This window comes from Oreochromis niloticus, linkage group LG17 (genome assembly GCF_001858045.2).
Source record: "Oreochromis niloticus isolate F11D_XX linkage group LG17, O_niloticus_UMD_NMBU, whole genome shotgun sequence".
Lineage (NCBI taxonomy): Eukaryota > Metazoa > Chordata > Actinopteri > Cichliformes > Cichlidae > Oreochromis > Oreochromis niloticus.
This window is the reverse complement of record NC_031981.2, coordinates 8,577,529-8,591,258: the sequence shown is the minus strand read 5'-3', so window position 1 is coordinate 8,591,258 and position 13,730 is coordinate 8,577,529. Positions and strand designations below refer to the sequence as shown.

Here is a 13,730-nt window from a genome sequence, read left to right as displayed (position 1 = left end):
TGTGGAAAGAAGTTGTGTTGAAATTGCGACAAAAACACTAAAAATTACAGATGCGTATTTCTCTGAAACCCCTCATTAGCAGTTCACTCCTCAATAATGGTTTTGTGTTCCAGTTGGCAAAATAGAAAGGGACAGGTGTTCATAAGCTCCGGGGATATTTTTTATTTTGACAGCATGAACTACATGCCTAAAATATAAACTCGGTTATGTGTGTGCGTGTGTGTGTCTGTGTGTATGCGTAGCCTATGGTGAAGAGGATCTACCATATGTGGGATCATCCTGTCAGTTCTGCTTCAATCTCCAGAGATTATGTCAAGACTCTGCTGGAGAAACACAACAAAAATAAGGTAACACAGAAGAGTGTATCACACATGCCAACTCTCATACACACCCTAATCTCACAAACATTTTTAGAAAGTTATTCAGGCATTTAAAAATACAAAACACGGAGATAAATGTCTGCGCTGGAATGTGCCATGATTTGATTTTGTTAATAGATGCATCATTTTTAAATCATCCAAAATGAGGAATATGTAACCATACCAGGAGCTATGTAAGGCTGTTGTTTTATGCTTCAAAGCGATTGTGCTAACAGGGTGGTGTTGACCTTTACTTTAGGGAAATACCATCAATTTTGTGGGTTTTTGAACATAAATATAGACTCATGCTAAGGGTCAGTAGGGGGAAGTTGAATTCAGTTTAATTTTATGTAGCTTTGGGATAGTTTTATGTAGATTTGGGCTAATTTTGCAGCCACCGAACCTCGGTACCTTGTAGCCACTGATTGAACTACGAATCCTCTGTATACCAAAGTGTTCTAGAGTCCAGTTTGGGCTAAGCTTTAGCTTCATGCAGTGGAGCAGCAATCACAAGCACACAAGCGCAAATCTACAAGGTGTTGCCGTTGCTCAGTCAAAGATCAGGCCTCACTCAGATTGAAATGCTGTGGTTGGACCTTAAGAGAGCTGTGCATGAATGGATGCCCACAAACCTCCGTGAACTGAAGCAACACTGGAACAATAAACAATGACATGTTGTCAGTCATCTGAGGTTGTTTTTACCACCTCCTGTCTAAAACCTTAGAACTGAGAGAGGTATACTTCCTTTTCACCATGACTGTATGTTCTTAATCAGTAGTTTTTAGTGCTTAGGGCATGGTCTTATCAATTATAAACCCTCACTGAACAGGCATCTTTCAGACCCACAGGTCTATCTTTGTTTATATTAATCAAATAATTATACAGAAAAATAGGCTTTTTCTCATTTTTAAAAAAATAAACTACTACCAGAAAGTTTTATTTTTTGGTTCATTTTTTTCTGCACAGACATAAAAAAAAAGACATCATTACTGAACGTGTTAAAGCAGTCACCCACTGATTTAGTCGGATGTGATGCTATTGCCAAGTCTCAGTCAGCTAATTGGCTCACAGAGAAGGCGTGGAGAGCCTGTGACATTTGGTGCAATGATAGTCTGTTGATGTCTTAAAAGTTAAACTGCAGCCAAGTTTATCTTAGAGAAGAGCTAAGGTGACTCAGTTTCTGGATTTGCTGCAGATTTGTCTGACTGTTTTCTTAAAAAAAAAAGGCATAAAAAAACCCTGAAGTTGTGCTTTTGTTTTTCCTTCCTCCTTAGGGACTTGCATTCACCGGCAAAGACAAGCCTGGCTTCAGACCTGAGTTTGTGCCTCTTACCTACCTGGCAAAAATACTCTCTGATATAGAGGAAGAAGGTATTGTGTGTGTGTGTGTGTGTGTGTGTGTGTGTGTGTGTGTGTGTGTGTGTGTGTGCGCGCTTTTGTGTTTAGATAGAGGCCTTTCGAGGATTAAAACAGAATGTGTGTGCATGTGTGCGTGCATGCCTGGCCAGAAAGCAACTGTGTATCACAGAGTCTGCTGTTCTGTTTTCTATAAGAATCTCTGTCTCTTTCTGACTCTGAGCAGCTCCGAACCCCTTCGAGGAGCAGGAGAACGTGGACGCCAGGTTTGTGGAGGAGACGGCTCTGAAACAGACGCTAATTCTGCTGGGCTTCGAGAGAAAATGATAAACGCGCAGAGGTGGAGAGGGACGCGGGGCGGATGGATTGAGAGGGAAAGAGATGGGGAGGAAAATGTGTTTGAGAGACCAGTCATCATCGAAGGGGCCTCGAGGACAAGTAACGGATGGATGGATGATGGAAGGAGGGAGGGCGAGAGATGAAAAATGAGCGGCGGGATTGAAAGGCAGAGGCGTAGACATAAACAAGTTCTCACAGTGCGATGATGAATTAGGGTGGGACGGAGGGGTAGATGGATGGAGATGCTCAGAATAGGAGGCAGAGTCATCACCCCAGTTTTCCCACCTGCTTTTCAGGAAAGAGCTGAGATGGGTTGCGATGTGCGAGGAACAGCTGCAGCTTTACGCAAACCAAACAAATTGTTGGCAACAGCAGAAATTAGAATACAATAACCAAGACGGGTACACCTTCACTTACGGTTTAATTAAACTTTGGGAAACTTTTTTTTTTTAAATCGATAACTGCAGGCAGTTATTTGCATCGTCTCCTCAGCTTCTCCTCTTGCTTTCATACAATTTATGAACATTGATGTCAAATGCTGTGAATGGTAATTATAAATCACTTGTTTAACTTGCCAAGCTTCCTGTAATGCTGCTGCACCCCATCAACTTGATTATATGCTGAAAAAAGCTTTGCAGACACAGTGGTTTGATGTGGTCAGTTTGGTTTTAAAATGGAGCTATTATGCTTTTCCTTATTGTCTGTCATGCATGTGCTGTTACAGTGGTGGATGCTCACATCAAACATGGCTGGAGTTTCGAATGATTAAGTCAGCATATGTGCAAGTTTTCTGTAAGCGTCAAAAGCTCAGACAGTTTCCAAGTTCAAATTCAGAATTCAGAATTTCAAATACAACTTACATAAGAAAATTAACAGAACTTTTTAAGCATTGTGATTGGCTGGTCTTTGTATACATGCAGTTCTGTTTCAAGCATCATTCACTATCTCCCTATGGGAAGCGCCCTCTGCTGTGACCATCATGTAAGCTCCACTATTACCACGCACAGCCTAATCACTTCAAAGAGACTGGGCCCCCACTGACCCCCTTTATAAGAGCCCCTGGCCCCACACTAGGAGTTCCCGCTTTCTGCCCTGTAAGGTGCAGGGATAGCTCAATAGGTAGAGTGGTGGCCCCATGATTGGAAGGTCGGAGGTTCGATTCCCCTGAATAGCTACCCCGTGGTACAAAGATCACTAGAACTCAGCCATCAGAGTAGTTTGCGAACGTAGGTTTAGCCCCACCCACCTGCTGTTCAAACCTTTTGTGTACATGGAGCAGCCAATCGGAAGAGCTTCTTAAAGGCCCACTATAAGAAATTATTATTGTTCAGAACTGTGACTCATGCAAAAATGAAGAATATAACATAAAATATAAGCTTGGAAATTAGCATAATAGGTCCCCTTTAATGCTGATTTATGCAGAATGATTTGTCTCTCTGACACCACAACTACATATCTATATGTTCATTGTTTGTAACACTTAATAGCTCCTGTTACCAAACCTAAATAAAGAGAACATAGGCACCTTATACAAAATCACTCCATAGAAGGCAGTAAGAGTCTGCTTCCACACACATGTTCAGACGTGTGCTTTGAAAAATCGTGCTGTAAATGTTCCTAATCCTTTCAGTGCCTGGATGTTTGCACCCTGCGCATCATCCAGCACTGCATTCCACAGATTATTTACATGTTGTGTTTTGATTGCAAAACCAGTACTCTGGAAGAAGGGATCTCTCAATCGCTCGTGTTTACACCGAAATGTAAATAAATGTTTTGTCTTTTTAAAATGGTGTTTTTTTTCTCGTTTTTTGCCTCACTTTAAAAGAAAATGGCAGAGTCACAAGCTTTGAGGTAGGCACTCTGTGCACTGTTTCCCAATGAATGTTGATGATGGGATGAACTTAGCACTTTTGGAGCACAGGGATAAATTAGGAAAAGATGTCTGCTTCCAGTGAAATAATTTGTAGCATGAAAGACTCTGTGGAAGTGAACTCTGATTCTCGAGAATATCTGAGTGTTTTGGACAGGCTCAGCAGACCTCCAGTGAAGTCAGGAAATAATCTCAGCGTCAGTCATCACACGCTGACTCACATTTAATCAGGAACACACCCATCAAGCTTTTTTTCCCCTTTTTCGTTACATAACCCACAATGTTTTATTAGCAGCTTTCAGCTTCATCACTTTTGCTGCTTCACCTTCAGTCCTTTCTCCTGTGGGCATTTCCTCTTTTAAATGTGATCACTCCTCACCTGATTGCCCCTATCGCACTCTGTTATGCAGTCAGTGTTATGTAGGCAGCTAACAGTTTGGGGCTAAGTTAATCTGACAGCCCTCAGCGTCAGCGTGCGATGGATGATCACACACACACATCACATCAGCAGGTCACCTCCTTCGGAAGTTGACTCACGCAGAGTGTAGCGCAAAGCTGGTTTATGCCAGTCATTTCCTGTCAAATGAGCTCAAGTTCATTAAAACCACTTGTTTAGCATTTTTTTAAGCTTTTATACTGAGAGTAGGGAACAGGTGGAAGAGACACTGGACAGGTGGAGGTATGAACTGGAGAGATGAGGAATGAAAGTCGGTATACAGTATGTGTGTGATTGAGAGGGACACTGGTGTAACAGTGAAGATTCGTGGAGGAGAGGTGGTGAAAGCAGGCAGGTTTAAATACCTGGTGTCAACTATCAAAAGCAATGGAGAGTCCAAAAGAGAGCTGAAGAAAAAACATGAAGTTCCTGTCTGCCTGTGACCTGGTCAAGTCTGGGCCTCTCATTAAACAATCTAATCAGCAAATACGCATTAAAAAATATATATATATAAATCTCAACAGCAGGCAGGGGGAATGGGTGGAAAAAAGTGTGACAGCAGGACAGGAGAAGAAGCGAAAGGGAAGGTCTGCAAGATGGTTGTGAGACCTGCTGTGATGTATAGTTTGGAGATGGTGGCGATCACAAGCTAGAGGTGTCAGAAGATGCTAAGATTTTCACGGGTAGTGACCACATTGGACAAGATTAGAAATGAGTACATCAGAAGGACGGCTCATATTGAACGCTTTGAGGACAAAGTCAGAAAGGCAAGGCTGAGATGATTTGGAGATGGTTGGAGGGGAGAGTAGATATATTGGGCAAAGTATGTTGAAGATGGAGCTGCCAGGGAGGAGGAAAACAATTCATGGGACATCGTGGAGGAGGGCATGCGGAGGGTTGGTGTGACACAGGAGGATGCCACGGATATGTAGATCAGCAGTCCCCAACCCCCTGGCCATGGACTGGTCCATGACTCATCTGGTACTGGGCGGCGAGAGTTGAGGCTCGGGTGTGAAATTTATGGTTTTCAGGGTTTTTATCGTTAACTCGGTTTCCCTGGGTCTTTTCCCGTGTGTTATGAATAAATCTTCTTTTTTTGTTTCTGTTACTGGTTTTATTTTGTTGTATTTATCCATGACACCTTAAAGGCCGGTCCGTGAAAACATAACATAACATAACATAAACATAAACATAAACCAGTCCGTGGCGCGAAAAAGGTTGGGGACCGCTGATGTAGATGATCCACTGTGCTGACCCCTAAAGGGAGCAACTGGAAGAAGCAGCGTTCCAGCAGTGATACTCAGGTAGGTTGAGGCAAATAAACAGTGTGGTCTTCTGCTGCTACGAGATGCTCTTCTGCATACCAATCTCTCCATTCTCCTCTGACCTCCAGCATCAACAAGGCATTTTGCCCATTTTTGGACAACTCTCTGTAAACCCCGGAATGGCTTGTGTGGGTAAATCCCAGAAGATCAGCAGTTTCCGAAATACTCAGACCAGTCTGTCTGGCAACAGCAACCAATTTAGACCCTTTCAGGGCAGTCACATGCTTACAATCTGCAAAACAAGCTAATACCAGAACTGCTTTAATCTCAAACTAAGATCGAAGAAAACTTCTGGTAACTTTTTAGTTTCAAAGGCAGTTGACTTTGTTTTCGGTCACTAGTCACCATCTCTGAACTCTCCACCCAATTTAGATCCCCCGCTTTTATCCCTTTTTTTCCTTTGACTCTCCTCTGCTGCCTTCCCCCTTCATTTAAATTCTCCTCTCTCTTTGTCATTCTCTATGCTCTTTCAGTGCTTGAGCTTCCTCTCCGTATTTACATTTATCATTTCAGGCATTAAAGGAGACACTCCCAGCCTTGCATAGAGCTTAAACCCATTGCAATTTATTCGGAGATTACAAGCATGAGGGATGAAACAACAAGAGTGAAGAATACGTAGAAATATTCCAGTGGCCCTGAGAAATGAATTTATCTTCTAGAGAAAGATGGTAAAAGTGTGATGATGCTTTAGCTAGGTGGAGAAAAGAATACAGAAATACATTACCGAGTCTCCTTGTCCTCCCTTCCACTTTTTAGCTTTACTGTAAACAACCAAGTGCCAGTAAAGGAACCAAAATTACAACCAGATGCAGACCACAAGAACAAGCTCAGAGCAGCCAGGACACAAACATGCACATGTTAGTGAGAGCAGGAAGAAGGAGTGTGGAAATAAATAACACAAATCAATGAAACACATGTTCTTTTAGTGTGTGTGTGCCTTAAGTATGCCAATAAAAACAGAACAGTCATATAGTTATCAATATGTCGTCCTTGTCCACAGACATGTCTTCTATATTTCTATGGGTTTGAGCTCAGGTTTGCGAAAGTGTCTCATGTTGGCCCCTGGTTGGGAGGGTTTGAAGGGGGCCTGGGCTCCGTAGGGTTTGGGCAGAGGCAGCCGAGCGTTCAGCGGGATGTACGCGTTGGGACGTGCTTCGGCTGTGGTGTACTCTCCATTAGGTAACTGCCTCCACTCCTTTTCAGCAAGCTGCACACACACACACATGCAAGAATGTACCAGAAGCAGTTTTAATATTTGATGTAAGATTGCTTGACCTTGGAGTAAATACTTCAATTTCAAATGATCCTGAATTTTAATCAAGTAAATGGAATAATCAGTTCTGCATTTTTTTTTTATATCTCAGCATGAATGCAAAAGCAAAGATGAACAGTCGAGTGCATGAGCTCGGGACAACAAAGCTGATTAAAAGTTTAATTTGCGTTTTTTTCCTCCTGTTTTTCTTCATATTATACCTCCAGTGATTGAAAACACACACGACGTGTGCAGAATTTCACATTTTGGATTAAATCCTGAGAACAGCAGCACTTGCAATTATTACTATTTTTTAAATTTTACTCATTATATTATGATTTTATTTTTTAAACAAAAAAAAAAATATCAAGAAAAAACGGTCCACATTTCTGGTTATTAATGAGGTTGACAACCTCCACTGGATCACTGAGTGCACGTTCCTGTGAACCTTTCCTCAAATGACGAAAACCAAAAGGAATGTTGTGTAACTGAAAAGCACAAAGCAAGGCCTGCCTGTTTGAGAATAAAGGTGGTCGTGCCGACTAAAGTACAGTCATTTTGGTTTGCTCATTTTCATCTTAAACCAGGAACTACAGCTGACATGAGGCCATCTGTGCGCCCTGGCACACAGTGTGTGAACCAAACCATGGATTTAGGGGAATTCACTTTGATATACAAGCTGTTAACAACTTTATTTACCTCTTCTTAAAGTCTTATTAATAACAGTAGGTATAATAAAATAAAAAGGAATAGCTGCTGATGTTGCTTGTTGTGCATCCTGGAGCACTGATGTGTGGAGAGCAGTGAGGAATTTAGACCAGTTTACCTACCTTCCTATGAAAATATGCCACCCTTACTTCTCTGCTATCAAAACAGCATTTTTTTCTTCCAAAAGTCTTGAGCCAATCATCATTTCTTTGTATTTTTTCCCAAGGAGCCAGACTTTCTTGTAACTTTTTCTTTTTAAAGCAGTCTTCAGTTCTCCACACCTTTTAAGTTATGCCAAAAACTGTGACATTTTTGGTTTAAATCCCCAGTGTGTTTGGAGAAGGGCAGGAGAGAGGTCATCTGTAAAGCACAGCGGAGGCTCTGTTATGGTTTGGGGCTGCACTTCAGCCAGTGGCGTTGGGGGTCTTGGTGAAATCAGGTGAAAGCAGATCAGCACAGTCATACTGTGATTCACCATGCAATATCATCTGGAAAGCATCTGATTAGCTAGTTTCATTTTTCCATTTTGAAAATGATTGCAAACACACTGGATACATACCTACATAAAAACACTATCAGTCATGCATTGGCATCCGCAGAGCCTGGACCTCAACATTACCTCATTACCTAAACAGAGCCCCGAATGTCCTTCAAGAAGCCTGGAGAACTATTCCTGAAGACTACTTAAAGAAAAGACAATAAAGTGCCTACGAGGGTTCAGACATTTTTTAATAAATCGCTGCACCTTTTTCCCATTTTCCCAACAAAACATAAAGAAATGAGAGTTGGCTTAGTTTAGGTATAGTACTGTGTTCACCCCATAGTACTTCTATGAGTAAATGCAGATTGGTAAAACAACAAATTGTGCAAATACTTGTGCATATTTTTGGAGCTCTTTCCTTTAAAGCTGCTTACATTTTACATATCACGAGCTTTTGGGGGTCTGCTGCTTCGCTCAAGGACACTTGGACAGATTTATTTCTCGTTTTTGTGTAGGGGGGGGGAGGATTTACAGTGCATGCTGTGACTGTTTATCACCACACAGCTACTTACTGTTTTCTTGTTACTTGTGACCTTATTAGCTAAACAGAAAAAAGCACAAAAAGTTCAGTTTTTATATATGGGTCTGTGTGCAGATTAAACAACAAGATTTAATGTGTTATTAGTGAGCCTCAGATAACTCCCTGGGATATTTTGTAAAGGGACAGACCCAGGCTGTTTGCCTGTACTGTTAATATTCAACAGCCTCCTATTCGAGTTAATGACACATGACCTTAAAAGTTTTTTGCATACTGTGGTAAAAACTAGCACCAGGGTGAAGTCACTGAAACTGTTAAGAGGCTGACAAAATTGATTTGATCCTATTGTGGCTGATGGACATATTTGTAACCATGGTGAGCTCCTGCTGAGAAAAAAGAGAAAAAAAAAAATCAAGTTCAAGTGAACACGCATCCTCACGACACTCCAGTCCTCTCTTTGACTTTCACCACACCACAGCATGCAAATTAACTGTGCCTAAATCTCACGGACACTTCAAAGAGATGGCGATTTTCTCATGCATAAAGTTTATCCGCTGGCATGTGATCTGAGGAGGGCACACAAAGCGAGAAATAATGGCTCTGACCGCGAAAAACATATCAGAAACTGCCAAAAAATAAACAAGAAGAAATATCTGCAGACATTTTAAGAAGTTTAAAATGCACAACTAACAATGACACCCCTCCAAAATTCTTCAGATACACACTAATATTTCCACATCTGCAGGTTCCTTGCTGTTACTTGTTTTGGCTATGTGCTTGCAATTTACTGTGGTGTATTTTTTGATCAGTAGCTATAATAAAAAGGGGAGAAAACAAATGGCTGCAGGCAGCTGGACTGGTTTCAGACAGAGCTGATCTGTGTATGTTCTCCTTCTTTGTGTAGACAGCCGCTAGTTTTGTTTGTCACCCGTTCAGCCTGTCATTTCCTGTCTTTTTGCAGTTTCTAGTTCGAGTCTGTGTGTGGGTAGCTCTCGCTCACGCTTTCACTCACAGCCTTTTTGCTCTGGAGAGTCTTAATCGACTCCTGCCCCTGCAATGTGTCCCTGCTGCACTCTTCTCTTTGCCACTCTATCTTCTTTTCTTGTCCCTCAGTGCTCTAATCAATTTCTGACCAGTGATCTTTGTGAGTCTTGTGTGTTTCTTTACCCTCTCTTTCTCCTCTTTGTCCCTCTGTCTCCTCTTCTTGTCCCGGAGCATCTTCCTCCACTCCTCCTCTTTCTCAGGGTATGGTGACAGGCCCTGCTCCAGCCGCCGCTGGCACTTGTCCATCTGGAAACACAGGACAAATGCAAGGAACATTCACTTTGTATTCCTTTCACTTTGTCCACTCTGCACTCTCCTGGCCTGATTCAATTTAAGCTGCACCCAAAAACAGATGGTTGTATTAGTGTCAGAATCCAGGCAAAATTAAGCCTTGGCATTTTCTGCTTCTAGCTGTGTCTGCGGTGCACTGCAGGCAGACAACTGCAGGGATTCTTCAGGTTATTAACACAAATTTCCTGAAATATATAGAAGGAATGAGGGAAATCCAGTCATTTTTACCTGTTTATTTATTTATTTTTACTGAGAAAGACAGCAGTGGGGTTTCTGTTGACACCAGTTTCTGATTTTCAGCATTTCTTGGTTGAATAACGCGATGGTGCCTCATTATTTTCATACTTAAGCTCAACAATTATACTAATTATGATAATGGACTGATTGCTGAGTCACTAAAGCATGTATGAAAAGTAAAGCCTGTGAAGAAGTGCCTTAAACTTGCATTCTCCCTAATTGCCAGCAGGGAGTGGCTCTTGTAGTTTCCAAAAAAAAAGAAAAAAAAGTCCAGTTCTCATGAAATTTGTAAGAAAATGACCCTGAAGCGATCTATGATCTCAGTAAACGGCTTCCGACTTCGGCTGCTTCCTTTAGCGGTCACACAGTAGATGATCTCTATATATCTCACCCTATCTCTAGCATTCTTCTCTGTCACACCCACCCTCTGCGTGTCCTCCTTCACTACACCCATGAATCGTCTCTGCAGTCTTCCTCCTGCCTGGCAGCTCATTAGTGACTACACTCTTTAGTTACTACGCCTCTGCACATCACCCTTGTTCTTGAAAATCGGTACCAGTACACATCCCTGGGCATCCTCTCACGTTCCAGGATCGTGTTAAACAATCTGGTCAGAAAGTCCACTCCTCACCTCCACAGGTAGGTTATCGGGACTCTTCATCCTCTTCATAGCTGCCCTCATTTCATCCTTACTAATCCTCTGCATTTCCTGATTCACAAACTTTCCTCCAATTTGTCCTCCGTTCTCTCACAATTTCCTCAATTAGGAGCTCCTCAAAGGACTCCTTCCATCTTCAGTACACACTGTCTTCACTCATTAGTAAGACCTCAATAAACACTTTCTTAAATAATTTATGGATGCCGTTTCAATTCCTATTTTATACGACATGTTGCTCATTTTGTAAACCGCTCTACCATTTTTACTAAAATAGATACATATGAGTAGACAAGATGTTGATGATCAAATGGTCAAGTTGAGGTTTCAAAGTAGCAGTCCACAATGTCCTGATGGCTATCGCAGCAACATTATATATAATGTGATCAAATATTTACTATAAAAAAAGAGTAAGCTTTCTGTAGTATTCTCACTTTTTTAGCTTATAGTTTTTGTTGTACATTTGTTGAACTCACATTAACCTCTACCTGGTGAACATGTAGAGACTGATTTAGCTAAATTATGACAAACAGCAGCAGTTCATAACTAAATCGATAGTCGAGCTACTGTTAGTCAGAGCCACTACATACACATTACTTACCCTTAATGGAAGCATAAAAATGTAATAAGCCTCTTTGGTTGCTATAGTTACAGAATACACTGTAATGCTAGCTGCTACTTGTTAGTACTTAGCTTGCAGTTAGCCTGATTGAAAACCTCCTTCTTTGGTCTAAAATATGAATAATTGATGAAAGGGAATGAAATAATAATTAAAGTGGATCACCAAGTGTATTTACACATTTCAAATGTGTAAATACGTCCATCTATTCAGGCATTTTCTTCCTGCTAAATATTGTTCTCATAGATTCTTTACAGAAAAGCAACTTGGCCACCCATGAGGTTCAGTTAGAAAGACATAAGGTTATTCTAAGGACATAGGCAAGATAAGGCTATAGGCAGCAAACTTTTATTTTCTGTCTGATTCGGTTGATTTGATTTGGCAGTTTCACACCAGGCACCTGCAATAATATACCAAAAAGATTTGTGATGTTTAGTTGGAATTGAACCGTCAACCTTTTGTTAGCCAAGCAAATATATAAACCAGTATACTATAAAGCCATAGATTAAAACATACATAAATTCTGTAAATATTGAACTGCTAGATATTGATCCCACAGATTCTTAATAAAAGATGGACATTGTCACCCATGAGTAAGGTCTAGTTATGAACTCTCGAGTTGAAAGTTTACGCTGTTTTGAGACTGGATATGATGAGCCAGTGCTCCCTTCGATCATGATCAGTGAGTAGAAATAAAAATAATGGGAAAACCAGTGGGACACTGTGGAGGTGGACATCCAAGAGCTCGGTGTAGATTTCTGGATCCCTTTGTTGTGGCTACATGTGTCCCCCCCTGACCTGTAGCTCCTTCTCTTTGATCTGTTGTTGTAGAGATAAAGCAGCGGCTTGCTTCATGGAAAGTTCTGCAGAAATGGCCATCATACGGTGGTTGGTGTTGATTATGTTAGTTCGGAGCTCATTCAGCTGGAAGCAGAGAACACATAGACAAAGGCACAGAGCAGATCATTCTTCATAAATGTTCAGTGTCAAGCTAATCAGAGAGTGTAATGTAGTGTACAGGTCTAGTGTACTTTGTCTTGCCTCTGGGATAATGTTTTCAGGTCATTTGTCCTATTCTCAGAGATCCAAGTAAACCAATTTAAACTAAAACTGATTTTCATTGTTGATTAAGGTCAAACAACAGGGTCAATGAGACCTCATGAATTTCTTCTTTAACTTTCAAACCTCACCAGTTAGAAATCCCCATGTCATAGTACTGGGTCTGTGACCCAGTGTTTCTAAGTTTCTGGACCACGTGGTCATCCTGCAGAGCTCCTTCGTGTGCCCTCCTGAACTGGTCCATCTCTGCCGCAGGGCACACCTCCTGCCTTCTGAACTGCTAGGTCTTTGTTTTGGACTCTTGTGCTCCTTGTTTCAGTGGTTTTGCTCTGATCATTGTCACGCCGTCCCTGTTTGCTGTGTTTCCATGTTTCCCTCATCTCTCTTGTTAATTCTTAGTGACAAATATCTAGTTGTTTATTTCTAGTTTTTTGTTCCTAGTTTCTTGTTTCTGAGTTTTCCTTTTTTAGTGCTCTTATGTTTAAGTAGTCACAGCAAAGGAGCTACTCAAAGTCCTGTGTTTGGGTTCTCCCTTGCATGCCATACAGTAATACATGACACCCCAAGATTTTCTCATGTTAACGTTTACTTAGCAAAGGAATTTTACTGTCACGTTCTTGGGAATGCAACATCCCAGTACACCTGGAGGGAATTTCATTAAATCTAGTTAGTTTGACTCGAGGATGAACTGATGAGAAGTTGGTGGTCAAATATCATGTATACAAAAAACATTTTTTCCCTTCACTTAAGAATTAATAGACTGGTTTCAACAAAATATAACAGCACTGTCTGAGAAGATGACAAATGATGAAGAGATGGTCTTTTAGGTTAACTACAATGTGACACCATGACGTTCTGCAAAACCACCCAGGACCATTGACCTTATTTCACATTTGGATGAATGCTGAATGAATGACACTAATCTCTGTGCTCCGCCTAATAGATCCCCTTAAGGTCTTCAAGCAAGGATGTAAACTGCAACTACAGTAGTTGCCTGTCTGCCGTGTGAGGACATTTGAGCTCAAGATTTTCTTCATTTCAAATTAAATTCCTTTCAGTGCTACTGGTACTTATTTCTACAAATGATTATGGGTTACGAAGCTTGTTCCACTAGCTTTTGATGAGGGTATTTATAGCCGAAGAGGAAAAGAGGAGCAAGTG

At 41.2% G+C, this 13,730-nt stretch overlaps 2 protein-coding genes across 5 annotated transcripts in view; one reads left to right on the top strand and one right to left on the bottom strand.

Annotated features, from left to right (window-relative positions):
• gsap (gamma-secretase activating protein) overlaps positions 1-3,841 on the top strand; it is a 46,379-nt gene extending 42,538 nt beyond the window's left edge. For both annotated transcript variants that reach the window (XM_005455638.4, XM_005455639.4), the window contains 3 exons: positions 243-347; positions 1,634-1,730; positions 1,942-3,841. In XM_005455638.4, coding sequence (XP_005455695.1) covers positions 243-347; positions 1,634-1,730; positions 1,942-2,042 — 303 coding nt within the window. In that variant the 3' untranslated portion in view covers positions 2,043-3,841. The remainder of the gene's footprint in view (positions 1-242; positions 348-1,633; positions 1,731-1,941) is intronic.
• Positions 3,842-6,227: 2,386 nt separating this feature from the next.
• ccdc146 (coiled-coil domain containing 146) overlaps positions 6,228-13,730 on the bottom strand; it is a 52,723-nt gene continuing 45,220 nt past the window's right edge. For 2 of the 3 annotated variants that reach the window (XM_003450742.4, XM_013274673.3), the window contains exons 21-23: positions 12,309-12,434; positions 9,832-9,954; positions 6,679-6,892 (exon numbers count right to left, since the gene is read on the bottom strand). In XM_003450742.4, coding sequence (XP_003450790.2) covers positions 6,695-6,892; positions 9,832-9,954; positions 12,309-12,434 — 447 coding nt within the window. In that variant the 3' untranslated portion in view covers positions 6,679-6,694. Of the gene's footprint in view, positions 6,893-9,831; positions 9,955-12,308; positions 12,435-13,730 lie in introns of all 3 variants that reach the window. The other variant, XM_013274672.2, reaches the window with a different exon arrangement.